This window comes from Cynocephalus volans, chromosome 12, assembly GCF_027409185.1.
Source record: "Cynocephalus volans isolate mCynVol1 chromosome 12, mCynVol1.pri, whole genome shotgun sequence".
NCBI classification, from domain to species: domain Eukaryota; kingdom Metazoa; phylum Chordata; class Mammalia; order Dermoptera; family Cynocephalidae; genus Cynocephalus; species Cynocephalus volans.
In genome coordinates this window covers 42,184,127-42,201,854 of record NC_084471.1, presented here as the reverse complement: position 1 = coordinate 42,201,854, position 17,728 = coordinate 42,184,127, and the positions used below count along the sequence as shown (strand labels likewise).

General features: G+C 35.1%; 1 protein-coding gene across 7 annotated transcripts in view; it reads right to left on the bottom strand.

The window, feature by feature from the left end:
- Positions 1-14,695: 14,695 nt before the first annotated feature.
- PPP1R12A (protein phosphatase 1 regulatory subunit 12A) overlaps positions 14,696-17,728 on the bottom strand; it is a 142,453-nt gene continuing 139,420 nt past the window's right edge. For 4 of the 7 annotated variants that reach the window (XM_063074805.1, XM_063074806.1, XM_063074810.1 and 1 more), the window contains one exon: positions 16,819-16,904. Coding sequence is in view for 3 of the 7 variants with exons in the window: in XM_063074807.1 (XP_062930877.1) it covers positions 16,818-16,904 (87 nt within the window). In the remaining 4 variants the exon portion in view is untranslated. Of the gene's footprint in view, positions 16,905-17,728 lie in introns of all 7 variants that reach the window. The other 3 variants (XM_063074807.1, XM_063074809.1, XM_063074812.1) reach the window with 1 other exon arrangement.

The window sequence follows — 17,728 nt, the reverse complement described above, 5'->3', positions numbered from 1 at the left end:
TCTTGTATCTTTCTTTTGATGTTTAGTCATTGTGGCAGGGGTTTTCACAGTACACAGGTTTGACACTATTGTCTGGCTAGGATGTTGCTGGGGTTGCCAATTTTCTATGGCTACCTCAGTGTCTGCTCAGTTGGCCACTAGTGCCTTGCGTGTGTGGTTGCTTTGGGTCTTGAGCCTCTTCAGGGAGCAACCTCTCTGTTCAGCATACACTCGGCCAGGCTGCTGGGTCATGCAGCAGCACTGCAGGGTGTGTGGTCTCTGCTGAGCTTCCACCATCCCTGCTGGACATCTCCCTGCTCCACGTGCACTGGGCTGGGCTGCTGGGTCGCATGGTGGCACTGCAGGGCGTGTAGTCTCTGAGGAGCTTCTGCTTCCCCTGCTGGACGTCTCCCTGCTCCACATGCACTGGGACGGGCTGCTGGGACGGGCTGCTGGGTCGTGCACCGGCACCACAGGGTGTATGGTCTCTGCGGAGCTTCCACCTCCGCTGATGGACATCTCCCTGCTCCATGCGCACTGGGCTGGGTTCCAAAGTAATGGGTCGGATGGACGACAACCCAAAGACACATACCAAGCTTCTCTCCACCAAGTACACTCTCAGTTTTTGAAGCAAAATAGACCATAGGTAATCATTAAGTTCTGTATTGCCTAGTGGGGAGGTTGGTATGCTAAGGATGTCAGCCTCTTTCCTGAATTACCTACCCTAATCTTGTCTCTTGTGCCACACACTGGCTTACATTAGTGAACAAGCTTCTATCAGTGTAATAGCAAATGGGAAAAAAGTTTTCATTCTAAAAAAGAAATTTTTATTTGCCATAACTTATTTGCCCCCCTGCTATTCTGCTGTTCTTATAAATGTTGAAAATATGAATTATGTAGGTCAGAAGTAAATTGTATTGAAGTTTTGGCATTTTTTGGTTATTTACACGTTATTTATAATGCCCTCTTTTTTTGTATTTTATTAGAGCTTGTGTTTTACAAAAATGCCCAATGGCCTAAAATGACTTCTAAGGAAGAGGTGTGAGAGGAATTCTAGGCCTAGGATTATGCAAAATTCTGATATGTAAAATGATTATTCATCACTAACCTACCAGAATTTTACATAATGAATAATTGCATAATGTTCTGAGTCATTTCACTGCACAAGTGCAACAAGGAACACAAAGCCTGTCTTTACAATGAAAGCTATTTATCAATGGGTTTTACATGGGCTAGGAATTCAAATCATCCTATTCCATTGTGCATCACTGGCACAATGTAAATGTAGCAATTGTTCCACCAAATGTAAAAAAAGACAATTACAAATTACCACCATTTGACAAGTGAAGGTGCTTACTACCTTACAATGGCAATTTCAATCTCAAAATAAACATAATAAAACTTTTATTTAAAAAAAGTCATGGTACCATGTTAAGTGAAATAAGCCAGGCACAGAAATAGAAATACTGTATTCTCTCTTTCAAGTGGGAGCTAAAAAATAAATTTAAAGAAAAGAAGAAAAAATATAACAATCACAACAATACATTGAACTTTCAAAAGGAGAGAACAGAACTGAGGTTACCAGAAGTTGGTAAGGGGGAGGGGAAGAGAGGGAAAGGGAGGAATTGGTAAAGGGCCACGAAAAACGATTACATTGTATATTGTTGAATATACTAATTATTCTGATTTGAGCATCACATTTACACACAGGTATTGATATTCAACACTGCCCCCCACAGATATGTACAACCAACTATGTTACAACAGCAATAAATAAATAAAATAAAATAATTCAGTCACATTCAGTGAAAAGATTAAGAAAGCAAGTTATTTAATAGGAGAATTTATTGGCTAGAATAGGAAAAGTCACATTTGGTGAGAATAATGTCATTGTTTAGAACTGTAGTGAGTTGAATGCTAGGACAAGATGCTGTATAAGGAATTAAAATGTTCTACTCTCAAGTAGTACAGTAAGTTGATGTACTGACAATGTGTCTCATAATGCTAAAGAAATGTTGCAAAATAAACTGAAAATTAAGAGCTTTTCCATCCAGGTTTATGAGGCAACAGATTTCACTAATAAATGTCATGCTGCAGCATTTTTAACATTTGTTTAACGATGAAATTTAAAACTTTTCTTTTGTTACAAAGAGCTACTGAAACAAGCCCAGGCCAAGACGTATTTAATGTTCTTTCTTCATACCTGGAAACAAATGATCTCTCTTAAAGGAATTGTGTTGGCACCTGACCTGTACTAATGGTGCCCTATCATTGGTTGGCTGCAGCCTCTTGTTAAAAAAAAGAAAATCCCAACATTGATGTCACAGTACTCCGTTTTCTTTGGAGAGAGGTACTTGTGTCAAAAACTCTTAGAGATAAAATTTGAAAATTTGGATGATGCTACAAGAAATGATTAACTGTATTAAACAAAGACCGATTCACTTGATAGTGTTTTTAAAGATGCATAAAAATCTGGACAACAGGTGAATAAATCACTTGCTACATACAGAAATCCAGTGGCTTAGCAGAGGAAGAGTTCTCAACAGGGTTTTTGAACATAAAGAGACTTGTAGGAGTACTTTCAAGAAAATAGAGTGCCTGAGTTTGCTCAGTGCTTTGAAACGAAGAAGAGCTGCAGAAATGGGCCTACTTAGCAGACATTTTAATTACATGAAAGAGTTGAACAAATCTCTACAAGACTTTGTAGAAAAGGTTTTTATTTCAAGTGACAAGATTCTTAAATTTAAAAAATTAACTCTATTTTATTTTTTTTATTGAAACATTGATTGTACATATTTATGGAGTACAGAGTTATATTTCAATACATGTATGCAATGTGTGATTAGCATATTCATCATTGCAAAACTTAATTATTTGTGATGTGGACATTTGATTTCCTCTCTTCTAGTCATTTGATAACATGTGGTAAATCATTGCTAATAACAGATTCCTGGATTGATTGTACACAAATAAACTTATTTTTTCTATCTAGCTGTAATTTTGTATCCATTAACCAGCCTCTCACTTTCCTCCCTCCCCCCACCCCTCTCCCACCTCTGGAAACCACAGTTCTCTCTCCTTTTAACAGATCAAATTATTATTACTACTATTTTTTTTCCCTTAGCTCCCACATATGAATGAGAACATGTGGTATCTCTTTCTGTGTATGGCTTGTTTCACTTAATATAATTTTCTCCAAGTTCATCCATGCTGCTGTGAATGGCTGAATTTCATTCTTTTTTTATGGCTGAGTATTCCATTGTGTATACATACCAATTTTCTTTTGTGTGTGTGTGTGCGCCTGGCCAGTATGGGGATCCAAACCCTCAACCTTGGTGTTACAAGGCTGCGCTCTAACCAACTGAACTAACTGGGCAGCCCGTACCACACTTTCTTTATCCAGTCATCCACTGATGGACATTTAGGTGGGTTCCATATCTTAGCTATTGTGAACAGAGCTGTGATAAACATGAGAGTGTGGGCATCCCTTAGACATGATGCTTTCCATTCCTTTGGATATATACTCGGTAGTGGGATTGCTGGGTCATATGGTAGTTCTATCTGTACTTGAGAAACATCCATACTATTTTCCATTATGTCTTACTAATTTACAATCCCACCAACAATGTATTAGTGTTCCTCTTTCTCTGCATTCTTGCTAGCATTTGTTATTTTCTTTTTGATAATAGCCAGTTTAACTGGGGTGAGATGATATCTCAATGAAGTTTTGTTTTGCATTTCCCTGGTTAGTCTTGAGCATTTTTTCATATACTTCTGGACATTTGTATGTTTTCTTTTGAGAAATGTCTGTTCAGCTCCCTTGCCCATTTTTAAATTAGGTTATTTGTTTTTTTATTATTGAATTGTTTGAGTTCCTTGTATATTCTGGATATTAGTCCCTTGTCAGATGCATAGTTTGCAAATATTTTCTCCGATTCTGCAAGTTGTCTCTTCACTTTGTTTATTGTTTCCCCTGCTGTGCAGCTTTTTAATGTGATATAATCCCATTTGTTTATTTTTGCTTTTGTTACCTGTGCTTTTGAGATCTTATTCATAAAATCTTTGCCCAGTCCTACATCTTGGAGTATTTCCCCTGTGTTTTCTTCTAGAAGTTGTAGAGTTTAATCTTTAATCCATTTTGAGTTGATTTTTGTATATGGTGAAAGAAAGGGTTATTCTTCTACACATGGATATCCAGTTTCCCCAGCCCCATCTATTGAAGAGGCTGTCCTTTGCCAATGTATGTTTTTAGCACCTTTGTCAAAGATTAGTTGTCTGTAAGTACATGGATTTACTTCCGCATCTCTATTCTGTTCTATTGGTTCATGTGTCTTTTTTTAATGCCAGTTCCAAAAAAAAATTAAATCTTTAGAAAAGTCATGTTACAAAAGAAATTTTGAAGTGTTTCCACTGCCGTTTGGTTTGAGAGTGAGAAGGGATATCAGCAAGTGTCCAGTTTTACTGAAACTACTTGGAAAAACAGTATAAAACAGAACAGTACTTTCTCTCTCTTCCAACACAAGTATGACAGGGGGAGGGTCCCTTTAAATCTCCTGCTCAGCTTCCAAACTTTTGAGTTGCAGTCTGATTGTACACTCAAGATGAGAGTTACTGATCAACCCCTAAACAAGTTCTGGATTTTAGAAGGAGGGAGGGAAGGAAGGAAGGAAAGAAGGGAGGAAGCGAGGAAGGGTGGGAGGGAGGTTGGGAGAGAGGGAGGGAGGGAGGGAGGGAGAGGAGATGGAAGGGTGAGGTAGGGAAGGGAAGGGAATAAGGGAAGCAGAGAAAGAAAGAAAGAAAGGGAGAGAAAGGGGAAAAGAGAGAGAAAGAAGGAAAGAAAGAAAAGGAAAGAAAGGAAAGAATATCATGCCATTCATAGGCACATAATAAACATCTTGTTGCAGTTTTTCATTTCCTTATATGTGTGAACAAGCTTATTTATTTCAGGTGAAAATAAAATCTGTGTACTTAAACCCAGAATTAAGAGCAAACTAAAGCACATTATAACCAACATATGTGTAGACTAAGAATCTTGTTTCCAATTCTTCCCTTCCATCTTTTGTGCTACTGTTGTCACACATTTTACATTTACCTATGTTATAAACTCTCAACATATCATTCCTATTTTTTTGATTTAGCCAATTATTTTAAGAACTATTAAGTATGAGAAAAATGTCCTTTATATTCACCTGTATTTTAAGAATTTCCACTTCTTTGTGTAGTTTCAAATTACTGTCTGCTATCCTATTTCTTCTGCCTGAGCTACTCAACATTTTTCTTTTGTAGTATAGATCTATTGCCATTGAATTTTACCAGTTTTTATATTAAAAAGCATCTGCCATTCATTTTTGAAAGATATTTTTGTTTTGCGTAGAATTCAGAGCCAACAGTTCTTTTTTCTTTAAAAATGTCACCCAATTAATTTTTGGCTTGCATAGTTTCAATGAGTTGTCTATTATTTTTATCATCTTGTTCTTTATATTTGTCTTCCTTTTTTCTTCTCTAATTGCCTACAAAAATTTTATCTTTATCTTTGGTTTTCAGCAGTTTAAAATAGAGTATCTGGTTCTGTTTGTTTCTTTTAAAAATCCTTTTTATGTTAGACCATATGATGCTGTTCCACAGCTTTGGAATGCTATTTGATTTGTTTTCTTCATTTTTTTTTTTGAGCTTCAGTTTGGATCATTCCTATTTGCCTATCTTTAACTCCACTCTTTTCTCAGTTGTGTCACATGTACAGATATATCTGTAGAAGTCAAGAATAATTGTTACTTTTTTTTTTATCCTGCTATTTGTTTGACTCTCTTATAGCTTCTTTTTCTCTGCTAATTTTCTCATCTGTTCAGGCATGTTCCCCACCTTTTCCACTAAAGGCTAACATATTACACATAATTATTTAAAATTTCCTGTCTGGTATTTCTAACATCCATGTCTTCTCTAAATTGCGTTGTTAATTGCTTTGTCTTTTGAAAATGGGTTAAAAATGTTTTTTTTTTGCTTTTTTGTATCTTGCACTTTTTAATTTCTTGCTGCACATAGTGCATAGAATAGTAGAAACTGAAATAAATAGTAATACATACTATTTATTACTCAAAAGGACACCTCTTCTGCTAGGCATGTAAAGAGTTTGGTCAATATAGTCAGGAATTGAGCTAGGTTTGTCTTTCATTGCTGTTATTTATGTTCCACATACCATTGGTTTTAAATTCCACTGGATTTACCTTGTGCTTAGGGTAGGAGTTGGCTCCCAGAGGCTTTTTCCTCAATATTCTGCTTCTTTCTTAACTTTAAAGCCTTCTCTACGAGTTTGTGCCCTAGAGATCTCTTCATCCTCTTGCCCCTTCCCCCAGCAGTGGACTTCTGTTGTTTGTGACGTGATGCTTGTTGCTTGGTGTTATTCGGTGCTTGCTGGGGGGTGGGAAGAGAGGACAGAACTTTCTATGATCCTGTTCTAGCCTAAGACTTATTTAGCCAGACCCTGTATCTCTGGGTCTCAGGGATGGATTTTTCCCAGTGCAATGGTATGTCATCTGTGCCTTGCAGGGAGACGGTTTACTGCCTTTACCCTAGCAATGTAAGTATTTTGTTTCTTAGGGGAGAAGGGTCGGGGTGAAGCTTTATGTATTCCCACAGAAGTAGTCACTCTTCTCTCCAGGCCTACACCACCAAAAGAGGCTTCCTATAATTTCCCACCTTGCTCCTTGGTTTTTTTTCATTTGTATCAAGTCAGTGGAAAAGCCTGCAAGTGGGCTCTTAGGTCTGTAGCTCCCAAGGGTTCTATACTCTCATGCTAGAACAAACTCAGCAATTTGTCAAAATTTATAGCTGGATTCTTACCTGCTTGTATGGTGGTGGCCTTGTCTTCCTCCTGTGCTCTGCCACAGGTTAAGTCAGTGCATTCATCTTGGTGTCACCAAGGAGGATATGAATGGCATCTGGAAGAAGACACTCAAAGGTTTGTCCATGACTTCAAAGGATTTACCAAGGATGAGGAGGTTGCAAAAATCAACAAGGCTGTGGTTGAGATGGCAAACCACTTCAACCTGGGTGTAGATGAGGATGACATTGAGGAGCTGCTAGAGGTGGTTCTTGAGGAATTGACTAATGAGAAGTTGTTGAAACTAGAACAGGAACACCTAGCTAAAGAAGAGGCAAGAGAAAAGGAAACTGTAGAGAAACCCCAAGAAAATTCACAATGAAGAGTTTAGCAGAAGCTCTTGCAGACCTCAACAAGCTCCTTAAAGTCTGAAAACACGGACCCCAACGTTGGAAGGTACATTATCTGCTTACAGGCTAGTCTATGTTGAAAAAAAGAAACAAACCAAGCAAACCACCATGGACATATTTCTCAAAAGTGTGACACCTCCTCAAGAACTGCCTCAGTTAGGTCCTGCAGGAGATATTCCAGAAGCCATTGTTATCATAGGAGATGACAGCTCCACGCATGTTATTGCCCCTGAAGACTTTCCAGTGGGATAAGATGTGGAGGAGGAAGACAGTGATATTGATGATCCTGACCCTGTGTAAGCCTCTTAGCTTTTAACAAAAAAAACTTAAAAAAAAAAAAAAATAGAAAAAAGCTTACAGAATAAAGATATAAAGGAAATACTTTTGTACAGCTGTACATGTTTAAGCTAAGTGTTGTTACTAAAGAGTCAAAAGTTTAAAAAGTTAAAAAGTTTATAAAGTGAAGCTAAGGTTAATTACTGAAGAAAGATAAAATTTTTTAAACATTGTAGCCTAAGCTTACAGTGTTTATAATAAAGTCTACAGTGGTGTACAGTAATGTCCTAGGTTTTCACATTCACTCATCACTCACTCACTGACCTACCCAAGGCAACTTCCAGTCCTGTGAGCTCTATTTAAGTGCCTTATACAGGTGTATCATTTTTACCTTTTATACTGTATTTTTACTGTACCTATTCTGTTTAGATACGTTTAGATACACAAATACCTACCATTGTGTCACGACAGCCTACAGTATTCAGTAGAGTAACATGCTGTATAGGTTTGTAGCCCAGGAGCAATTGGCTATATTTGGCTATACTATATAGCCTGGGTGTGTAGTAGGCCATACCATTTAGATTATTGTAAGTACACTCCATGTTTGCACAATGTCAAAATTGCCTAACAACACATTTCTCAGAATATATCCCCATCATTAAGCGAGACATGACCATACTCATTTTATAGTATAACCTTATCTCTTCCCAAACAAAAATCTCATTAGGTTCCTTTTGCAGGAATCTACTAAAGGAGATGCTCTTTTCTTTTGAGGTGAATCTGCTCCACTTTAATTAATCTGATTGTGAACTTCTCCAATCCAGTTTCAGAGATAAAGGTTTTCTCTAACGTTTTTCAGATAGAGGGAGCAGAATCAGCAATGCACTCTCAACAGAGCTAGAGGTTATCTCCCCACTGATAGTTCTTTTCACTTCGCACAATGGCATTGAGAATTCTTTTTTCCAGCCCTGAGCTCTGCTTTGGCTCATGTGATCTAGATTTGAATCCTATAGGCTGGGAGTTCTCAAACTTTAGCTTCCATCATAATCTCTTGGAGGGTTTGTGGAAAAAGACTACTGGGCTCTATCTTCAATTTCTGATTCAGTAGTTCTGAAGTGGGGCCTGATAATTTGCATTTTTAACAAGTGATGCTGATACTGTTGGTCCCAGTATGACACTTCAAGAATTACTGATATTCATATATTAATAGGAACAGGTTAAATACATCTTCCCTTAATCCAAGAAAGCTTCTCTATAGTAACTGGCAGTCTTGGTATATCTAGACACTTATGCCAATGATGCACTTTATAGAATGCAGGAAGCTTGGGCCTCAAAGGTAAGAAGGCAGTCATGTTGGCTTTCCTAAAATTTAGTTTAAGCTTGCAAGAGACCTAGATTTTAGGACATTTGCCTACCTAGACCTGGAATTTTAGGCTTTCTCTCTCTCTAGTAAGCAGAGAAGAGAAGTAAGGAGATTGGTTATCCTTCTCCTAATCAAATGTATGCGACTGTTGTCCAGTTGCTTTTCCCATATTTAAAAAAGTTTTTTTGTTTTGATTTGATTTTCTGACTAAACTGGATTCAATTTGTCTGTAGGTATACTCTTCCTCTGCCAGGGTATGTGTGGTATGAATAAACACATGATCTTTTTAACTATCATTTTGTTACCCAAGGTTTGATATCTACACTATATGATCTCCTTTTAATTGTTAACATAGGATATTATGTTTATACATTATACGTTTTAGGCTCTCACAAGTGATTTTACTTTTGAACTATTTCCATTCAGGAGAGAGACAACTAATATTGTAGACAGGTATCAAAATATGGTCCCTGGGCCAGCAGTATCAGCATTATCTGAGAACTTGATGGAAATACAAGTTTCAGTCCTACCCCAGACTGTAAATACTAAATTAGAAACAGGAGCAGGGTCCAAATTGTGTCTGAACAAGCTCTCCAGGTGATTCAAGTTTGAGAACCATTGAAGAGGAATGGTTAAGCTAACCATTCCTAGAACAAGAAAGATGGTGAATACTACACATGTGGATGATAGTACTATAATCCCTTTGGAACTATATCATAACATTTATAGAAGCACACCTTAATATTCTAGCTTTTGCTTTTGAGGGTTGAATAAGTGATCCAAATGGAAATGTTACAAAAATGCAAAGACAAATAGGGACAATGTACATGAGGTGTAGAGACCAATGGTAAGACCAATGAGAAAAATTTTCTTCTGAGAACTGAACTAAAGTGTTTATTTTGCCCAATGACCTAATATACTTCTTTTATATAATAATGACATTTACAATAATCCATTTTTTTCATTTCTTATTTGATTGTTAAGAGCCTTTGAAAATATTTTACATTTAATTAAGTTCCCCCTAGGAGACTTAGCCTAGGTTTTCTAGTATAATTATTCTCCCAAATTCACAATTTATATTCCAATTCTTAACTATTTTATAAAAGAACCATTTTACAATTATATAGTACTTGTGGCTTTTATTATAAAGAGTTACAGATTCTTCCTGGGAAAGGGTATAGATAAGGTTTTTGAGAGTCAATAAATATCTAAATGAAGTCCCTAATGTAGCTCTCTTGTTATCTCTCTGACCTTCTCTCCTGCTCTACTTCTTGCTCACCCCACTGTAACCATATTAACCTTACCATTCCTCAAACACCAGAGAACATCTGCACCTGAAGGCCTTTGCTTTTGTTTCTTCTGCCTGGAAATGCTCTTCTCCCAAACATCTGCATAGTTCTTGCGCAACCATTCTTAACAGCTTTGGTTCAAATATTACATTTTCACTGAGGCCTTCTCTGACTGGTTCTCCTCTCACTCCTGAAATCTCTTATCCTGCTCTATTTCCACCCCCCCATAGTTAACTATTATCTTCTAAAATAATGCGTAATAGTTTATTTTCAATCTTTCTGTTATGTGGATGTAGCTAGCCTCCACAAGGCAGGGATTTATTTTTGCCTATTTTGCTTTTGGATGTATCCCCACCCCTTAGGGCCGTGTTTGGCATATAAGTGATAACAAGAACTTGTCAAATGACCAAGACAAAATCCATAAATATCAGAATGTTTATATTTAACAGTTTTAAAAAAACCCAAAAAACTTTCTTAAAAACCTAGATGCCAACCAAGATATTTTTCTTCCATAAAACTTGTATATCACAATTTAATTATTCAGATTTACTCTTTCCCCTTTAAAACACTCAGTAAACACCTGCTATGTGCAAGGCACCGTATTAAGTGCTGACAACAAAGATGAACCCTGTCCTTTCCAGGAACTTATAGACAAACAAACAAACAAAAAAAATCACTTTTTTTAAAAACCAGAAATATATATGTAGGGTCTGTACACAGAAAACACTAACTAAAACTTAGCCCCCTTCCCCTCTGGTTTTCCTACCAAGTATTAGACAATAAAGATGCAATATGGAGTAAGAATGAGATAGGCAGGACTTAAGTTTCAGACGAAAAAACAAATCACGGATTATAAAACTCTTATGCAGAAGACTATTATTTAACAAGGTTAGTCTGACTAAAAGCTGACAAAGGCCCAGATGACCTCAAGAAAATTTGAGAAGCATTATCTAAACTTTAAAAGCATCCAAAATTAGTGATAATCCTGACATTCCAACAACTACACATTTCAATTAAAATAAGAACTAGAGTAGAAATTATTAATAATGGTTAAGTATTAATTAAAACATTTACTAGCCCACACTTACTACCTGCTCTTCTATGGCAAATATATTTTGTATGTGACACCTATAAATGCCCTGCCACTTTCCGGTCTTTCCCTTTGGTAACGGCAGTGGGGTTCATAAACAGATTAGACTCACAAGAGCAGCAGGTCAGTGTCCCCGGAATCCTTTAAGAAAGATGTGACGGTATGGTTACAGAGGTGTACTTTCTCCTTCTTTCCAGTGGTTCAAGGAAGTCCTCTGAAATCCACCTCATACCTTTCTCTCTCTTACTGGTATTAGAGTAAAAGTTCAAGTATTTATGGTAACCAAGTAAATAATTCTAAAATTTTGCTTTAATATATTCTAAGGAGAACAATACTATTGAATTTTTAAATACTGTAAGATGCTTTGAAAATACATTACTGACATTTATCAAATGAAGCTGGGATTTATATCTAGATCTGACTGAAGCCAAAGGTTGACCTTGCCAAAAGTTTACAAATGAGTACTACATAGGTTTTGCAAAGGTGTTTTACGGATCTCACAAAACGTTAAATTGTTTGTTAAAATGATGTTTTAGAAATTATAAAAATACATTAGATATAGGTAAATTTGTAAAGTACTGAATGAACACTCATACACTAACTTGTACTGTGAGATTATCTCATTTTTGTGTGGAGATTCTCCTGCCCTGTACTTACATTTGAATTTTCCATTGTTGAGGAAGGCAGTAGCACACTTAAAATTTAGGCCAGCATATATTCATTCATATAAATTACTGTCCTATTAGAGCGTGTGTACAGTACATTTAACATAAAAGTGCAGGTTAGATGCATCTGCTTAACAATATTCCAGTCACGACCTAAGAAGTTTGCAGTAATAAGTGAAGAAGTCATGCTCCTGCCATGACACTTTCTTATAGAGGCCTATTTTAATTTTTGAGTACTTTTTTGGGTGGAGGAGGAGGTTGGGTGGGTAGTTCATATCTGAGTTTATATAAATACATTTTTATATCTTTTATGTATTTTGTATTCCACATATATTTCCATTGGAAGAGAAAAGTCTGCTGCTAAAACCATAGCAACATCAATATTGCCTAATTTACTAAGGAATAAAAAAGATTCTTGGCAATTAAGCGTCAATCACCAATTTAAAAAATCTATTTTTGAACAATGCAAAAGTAAATTCCTTTTCCTATGGGTATATGAAATCTTTTACAAACTTATGATGTACATAGGACTGGCCATAGTCAGAATTTACACCAGGGAGTCAACTAGCTGCTTGAGCATTAGAGCATTCATCAGCCTAAAAAAAAAAAAAAAAAAAAAATCTCGTAGGGAAAAAAATAAGCCCTAAGGAGAGAAGGGAAAATTCAGCAGGTGTGGGGGTTAGGATGTGAAATTAGAGAATGCAGAGGAAAAACTAAAAATCGAGAAATGACACCCTCAAAGATAATCAAATACTTTAAGCCTAAAAATATAAAATACACTCATAAGTAACTTGGCAATTGCAGTCAAATAAAATAACTAGTATAAGAAACAAGGCTTGTTTTTGGAGTGTGAAAAACAGTGACAACCACCACTAAGTTTCAGTTAAGAGCTCCGTGTTGTACCAAGCTTCAGATATTGAACCACATAATAATCTGTAAGCCTCATCTTTCTCACCTGTAAAATGGAGATATATTCTACCTACCTAGCCTGTTTTAAGGATCCAATGAGATATGATATTGAAACAGATTTGTATCAAAACAGACATGTAAGAAAAACTGAGCAGGTGGAAGGGGCAGAGAAGGTCTCTCTTTTCCACCACCACTCTCCTAGACATACAAGCACCAAGTACAATGCTGTACTTGCTATATATTATTGACAAAATCTACCAATATTATTCATTTCTTCAAACTTTTCCTCTTCCTTTTCCTTCAGCTTTTTAAAAAGGAAAACCTAGTTAATTTCTGTGATCCAGACATTTATTGGCATTTAAGCAGTGACATGTCGGGACAGCCTGGCTCAAATGAGCTTGCTTCTAATAAACTTTATAAAACATTTAATAGAACTTCAAAGTTACAGTAATAAGACAGAATTCATTATTTACATTATCTTATTACAGAAACAGAACCTTATACTTCTGGCTCATTTATTTTTATTTTAAATTTACTCCTTTGTAATATGGTCATTTTGTAGGCATGGAACAGCAATATGATACTCTCTATGCCACTTACCTAATAGAAAGAGCACTCTATTTACATAGCAATTAACCCCAGAGAATCTTTCTAAAATGAAAGTAAAAGAACTGATTTAGTTATTGAGAGACATACAATAAGAAAATAACTATTTCATTCTAAATCTATTACTTTTTGGACAACAGTTCTGATATGTACATTACCTCTGTTGAACATGCATATTCAGACACACAGAGACCACACGCAGTGTAAAACACGGAACATCAAAGAAAAGACTGAGTATCAGCTAGCTTTCATCTTTGCAACCAAAGGTTTTCATTAGCAAAATAGGGTTAATGGATAGTTAATAATTGTTAATGGACTTTACTCTGTATTTTGCTTATAATGACAAAGTGAAGGACAATCTACAAAGTAATTATGTCCTATGGGAAATATCCCTCTGGATGTTTTCTTAATGCAACAAACTCAGTAAGTGTTGACATTGGAAGTTATGACTGTCCCAGATAAGCCAGGAAAGAATAAGTGGTAAACTTTTAATCAAAAGAATAAAGTTGTCTAATGGATTAGCAAATATCTATTTTTTTTAAATGAATATTCTCCTGAATAGTTCTATTGCTGCTTTTTATTTGGGTTTCAAGTATTTGTATGTGAAATGCTTTTTTATGGAGGATAAATAACAGTAATGCCTACCATTCTGTGAGCATGAAGTACTGAAAGTAGAAAGAAAGGATGGAATTCAAACCTTGTATTTAGTTAAACACATGCTTACTTCACGTCCTCTGCCAAAGTTCCAAAATCAGAAGTGCCTCTTAACTAGTTACTGATGTGTTAGCAGATTGAACCTTGGACAAATCTAAGTTGGAGATGATCTAATATTAAAGCAAATTTTACATTTCAATGGAATATTACCTTCATATATATTCCTAAGCCTATGTTTACAACTAAGAAAAAGTACAGGTTTAATTAAAAAAAAAAAAGTTTATGGAAACAAAATCTTGTGCTACTATCTTGAAAGCAACTATCTTGAAACTATTATTTTTTTTTTTACCCACTTATCATAAAAAAACTAGTTCTCAGATTCTGCATACAGACAGCTTTATGTAAAATATATAAACATTTGTCCAAATTGGTACACAGATTGCATAAATATGGCAATTAAGGTTGCATTTACAGATGTGCATGTACAATGTTGTGCAAATTATCACAATATTACAATTTCAAAAATTATTCAAACTGATATCCAAGTAGAGCAATTAGTGAAAAAATACCCATGCAGAATTTAAATATCTCAGAACAAAATTTAAAATGTCTTCATTAAAAGTTCACACATTTAAAATAGTTTTATTCATTTTATTTGTATATGTCAAAATACATTTTTATTTCCAAAATAGTGGGTTTTGCAACTAGTTTCATGCAGAAACAAGGTCTGCTCAATACTACCAATAAAATCAATATAGCACAGTAGCTGTTCAGTTTTAGATATAAAGAATAAATAACCTAAATACAAAACACTAAAATATTAGAAACACGTATTTAATCATTCTTCACAGGCATCCAAACTTCACAAATATAAACCATAGCATGCCTAACTGTTGTGCAACCAGAACATGTTGCAGTCACTCAAACTGATCAATTAACTGTATATTTTACCTCCACATAAGACCATGGATTTCTCTATATTCAGACCCATCATTCATACAGTTCAAATATAACCAAAAATAAAGTTCCCACAACTATCCTTGTACCTTTAAAATCAAGAATCCTGAGCTTGGTAGTAAGAGCATAACCTTATATCTTCATAAAACCAATCGAGAGAGAGACGACTTAAAATCCTGCTTACCAAAACACCCTTCCCCAACCCCAAAGTAATCTAAAATAGGCAGTAGAACACGATGACCTTTTAAAATGAAGGGGTACAAATTCACATTTAATATAGTATACAATACAATCAATAATACAATCAGCTACTATAAGCTTTATAATGTACAATTTATTCAAATGGCTGAACTGTTCAGTGGTTAAGGAGACAGTTATGTGCCAGAAAGATGTAATATTTTTTGCACGGTTTAATGAAAATATAAAAGCTATTTGTCCAAATAAAAGCCATCTTCACTATGTACTTGGTTTTGCTTTTTTGTTTTTCTTAAAAAAAAGGCCACTGAAATGTATAAAATGGTCTGAACATAATGGTGGTATCAAAGTCGATGCCTCTTCACATGGCAATTACAGTGCATTTAACATTAACTTATGGGTTAAGTCTGCAAATGATTTCATAGCATTACTTTGGCTAGCACAACAGTTTTAGACAGCACTCAGATAAATATAGGTACGTGAAATGTGAAGCAAGTATCTTATAGAACTTTAATTATGGTTGAATACTATCAAATGAAAACTGAAAATAAAAGTAAAAGCACTATACAGTAGAAAACTTTTGTAAAGATAGGGCTCCACATAATGTGTAACTTTAAATGTCTTTATATCACATTGTTAGCAAATTTGTTTTTAACACTATCATGGAGTAGCCTACTTTGTATTAACAGACACTTGAAATAAGAAAATAGTCAAGCATGCCATGTGGTGGTCTAAAAATCAAAACAGTACACTTACTTATATATACAGCATCACTCAGTACCTGCTAAAATGAATGTGAAGATTACAGAATCTAACATCTTATACTACAATAATAAAAAAAGAAAAACAAAAAAAGTGACCAATGAAGGCAGAAAATAGAACTTAAAAGATCTAATCTCAATTGACTTTAAAGCATTCATATAAGAAATAAATGCATATTGCACAAACAGTGAAAGCAAATGTTCCACCAAGCAATTCAGTTCCAGGTGGGAGACAACACAGCATTAGCCTAATACATGACAATAATCTCAGAAGAGCAAGTGTTTTTTTCTGTAAATGAAAAAGCTACGAAAACATAGAAGACTCTGCCACATGAAGAGTTAGAAGGAAAAGATACAAACCCAAACTTAGATATAAAGCAAAAAAAATTAAATATCGAAAAACTGGAAACTGTGGCACATCAAAAAATGTTGAATAACTGTCTTCTGTGAGAGCTGAAAGTTTTTGTTGACACAAAAGTATTTATGTACAACTAAGGCTTACTGGTTAAATATCTGAGGCATATCTGGCCTTGAACACTTTCCTTATATGCTGGAGCTGTAAACAAGTTTTCTCAGTCATTAAAAAAAAAAATCTTCTCAGCAGCTGCATTAACATGAAACAATGGTCTTGATCTAAAGAAAAAAAAAAAAAAAAGAAACCAACCAAAAACCCCCAGAAAATTAAACAAAACAAAACAAAACAAAAATCCTAGATAGGAGGGCATTTGGCAGGATATCCAAAAATGACAGTCTCCAAGAATTCTTTCCAGGCCTCCAGTGACTGCCAATTATGGTCCACTGGGTTAGTAATATGTGCAATTCCATTACTTGCTGCTTTTTATTTTTTCATTTGGAAAGTTTGCTTATAACTCTGATCAAGGCCCCATTTTCATCCTTTAGCCTCTGGTTGTCTGCTTTTAGGTCTGGTAACATCTATGAGGGGAAAAAATAGAAGAAAAATTTTTACTTCAAGAAAAAATAAAACATTACTCTTAATAAATGTTATATTTTCACCATAAAACACACAGTCAAGCTTTGCCAGTTATATATATTTCTAGTATCCAAAACATATATCAAGAAGAAGGAAAAAAAACCCACCCTGATAAGCTAATTAGTTTAGTAAACAATAGAATAAAAAGCTTATTCTCTCAAAGTTATCCATTAAATTTACTAAAACATTTGATTTTATGATTCACAAGCACACCATATTAAATCAGCCAAGAAAATGAAGCCTGTTTTTGTTAGCATAGACTCTTAACGGGAGTTCCTTTAATAATAGTTCCTGTCAGCACCTAAACCAAAGCCTCTCATACCTAAAACCATAATACTCACTATTGTGCTACAAGAAAACCATTCTATCTAGGAAAGTTTTGAGGAAATGAGACTTGTTTTAAATTATTAAAATTCCTTCAAGGATTCACTTATAGTATCTAAGTTTAAGTGCCTAGTACACTGTCTGATCCAAGACAGGTGCTCATTAAATGGTAACAAAGCAATTATTACTATTATTAGCATAATATAAAATAATTTTAGGCTAAAGCAGTAAATCCACGTTGATGAAAACATCCAAGCATAAAAAATAACCAGTATATGAAGCAAATAAAAAATACAATCTCATATCCTCAAAACAAAGCAATTCTATTTTCTATTGTTCTACAAATTGAAGGAGGGAGTAAAAATGTCACAAGTTAGGTGAATTTTCTACTAAGAATGATTAAAATTACGTGTGCCCTGCCAGGTTCACTAGGAAATGAAAC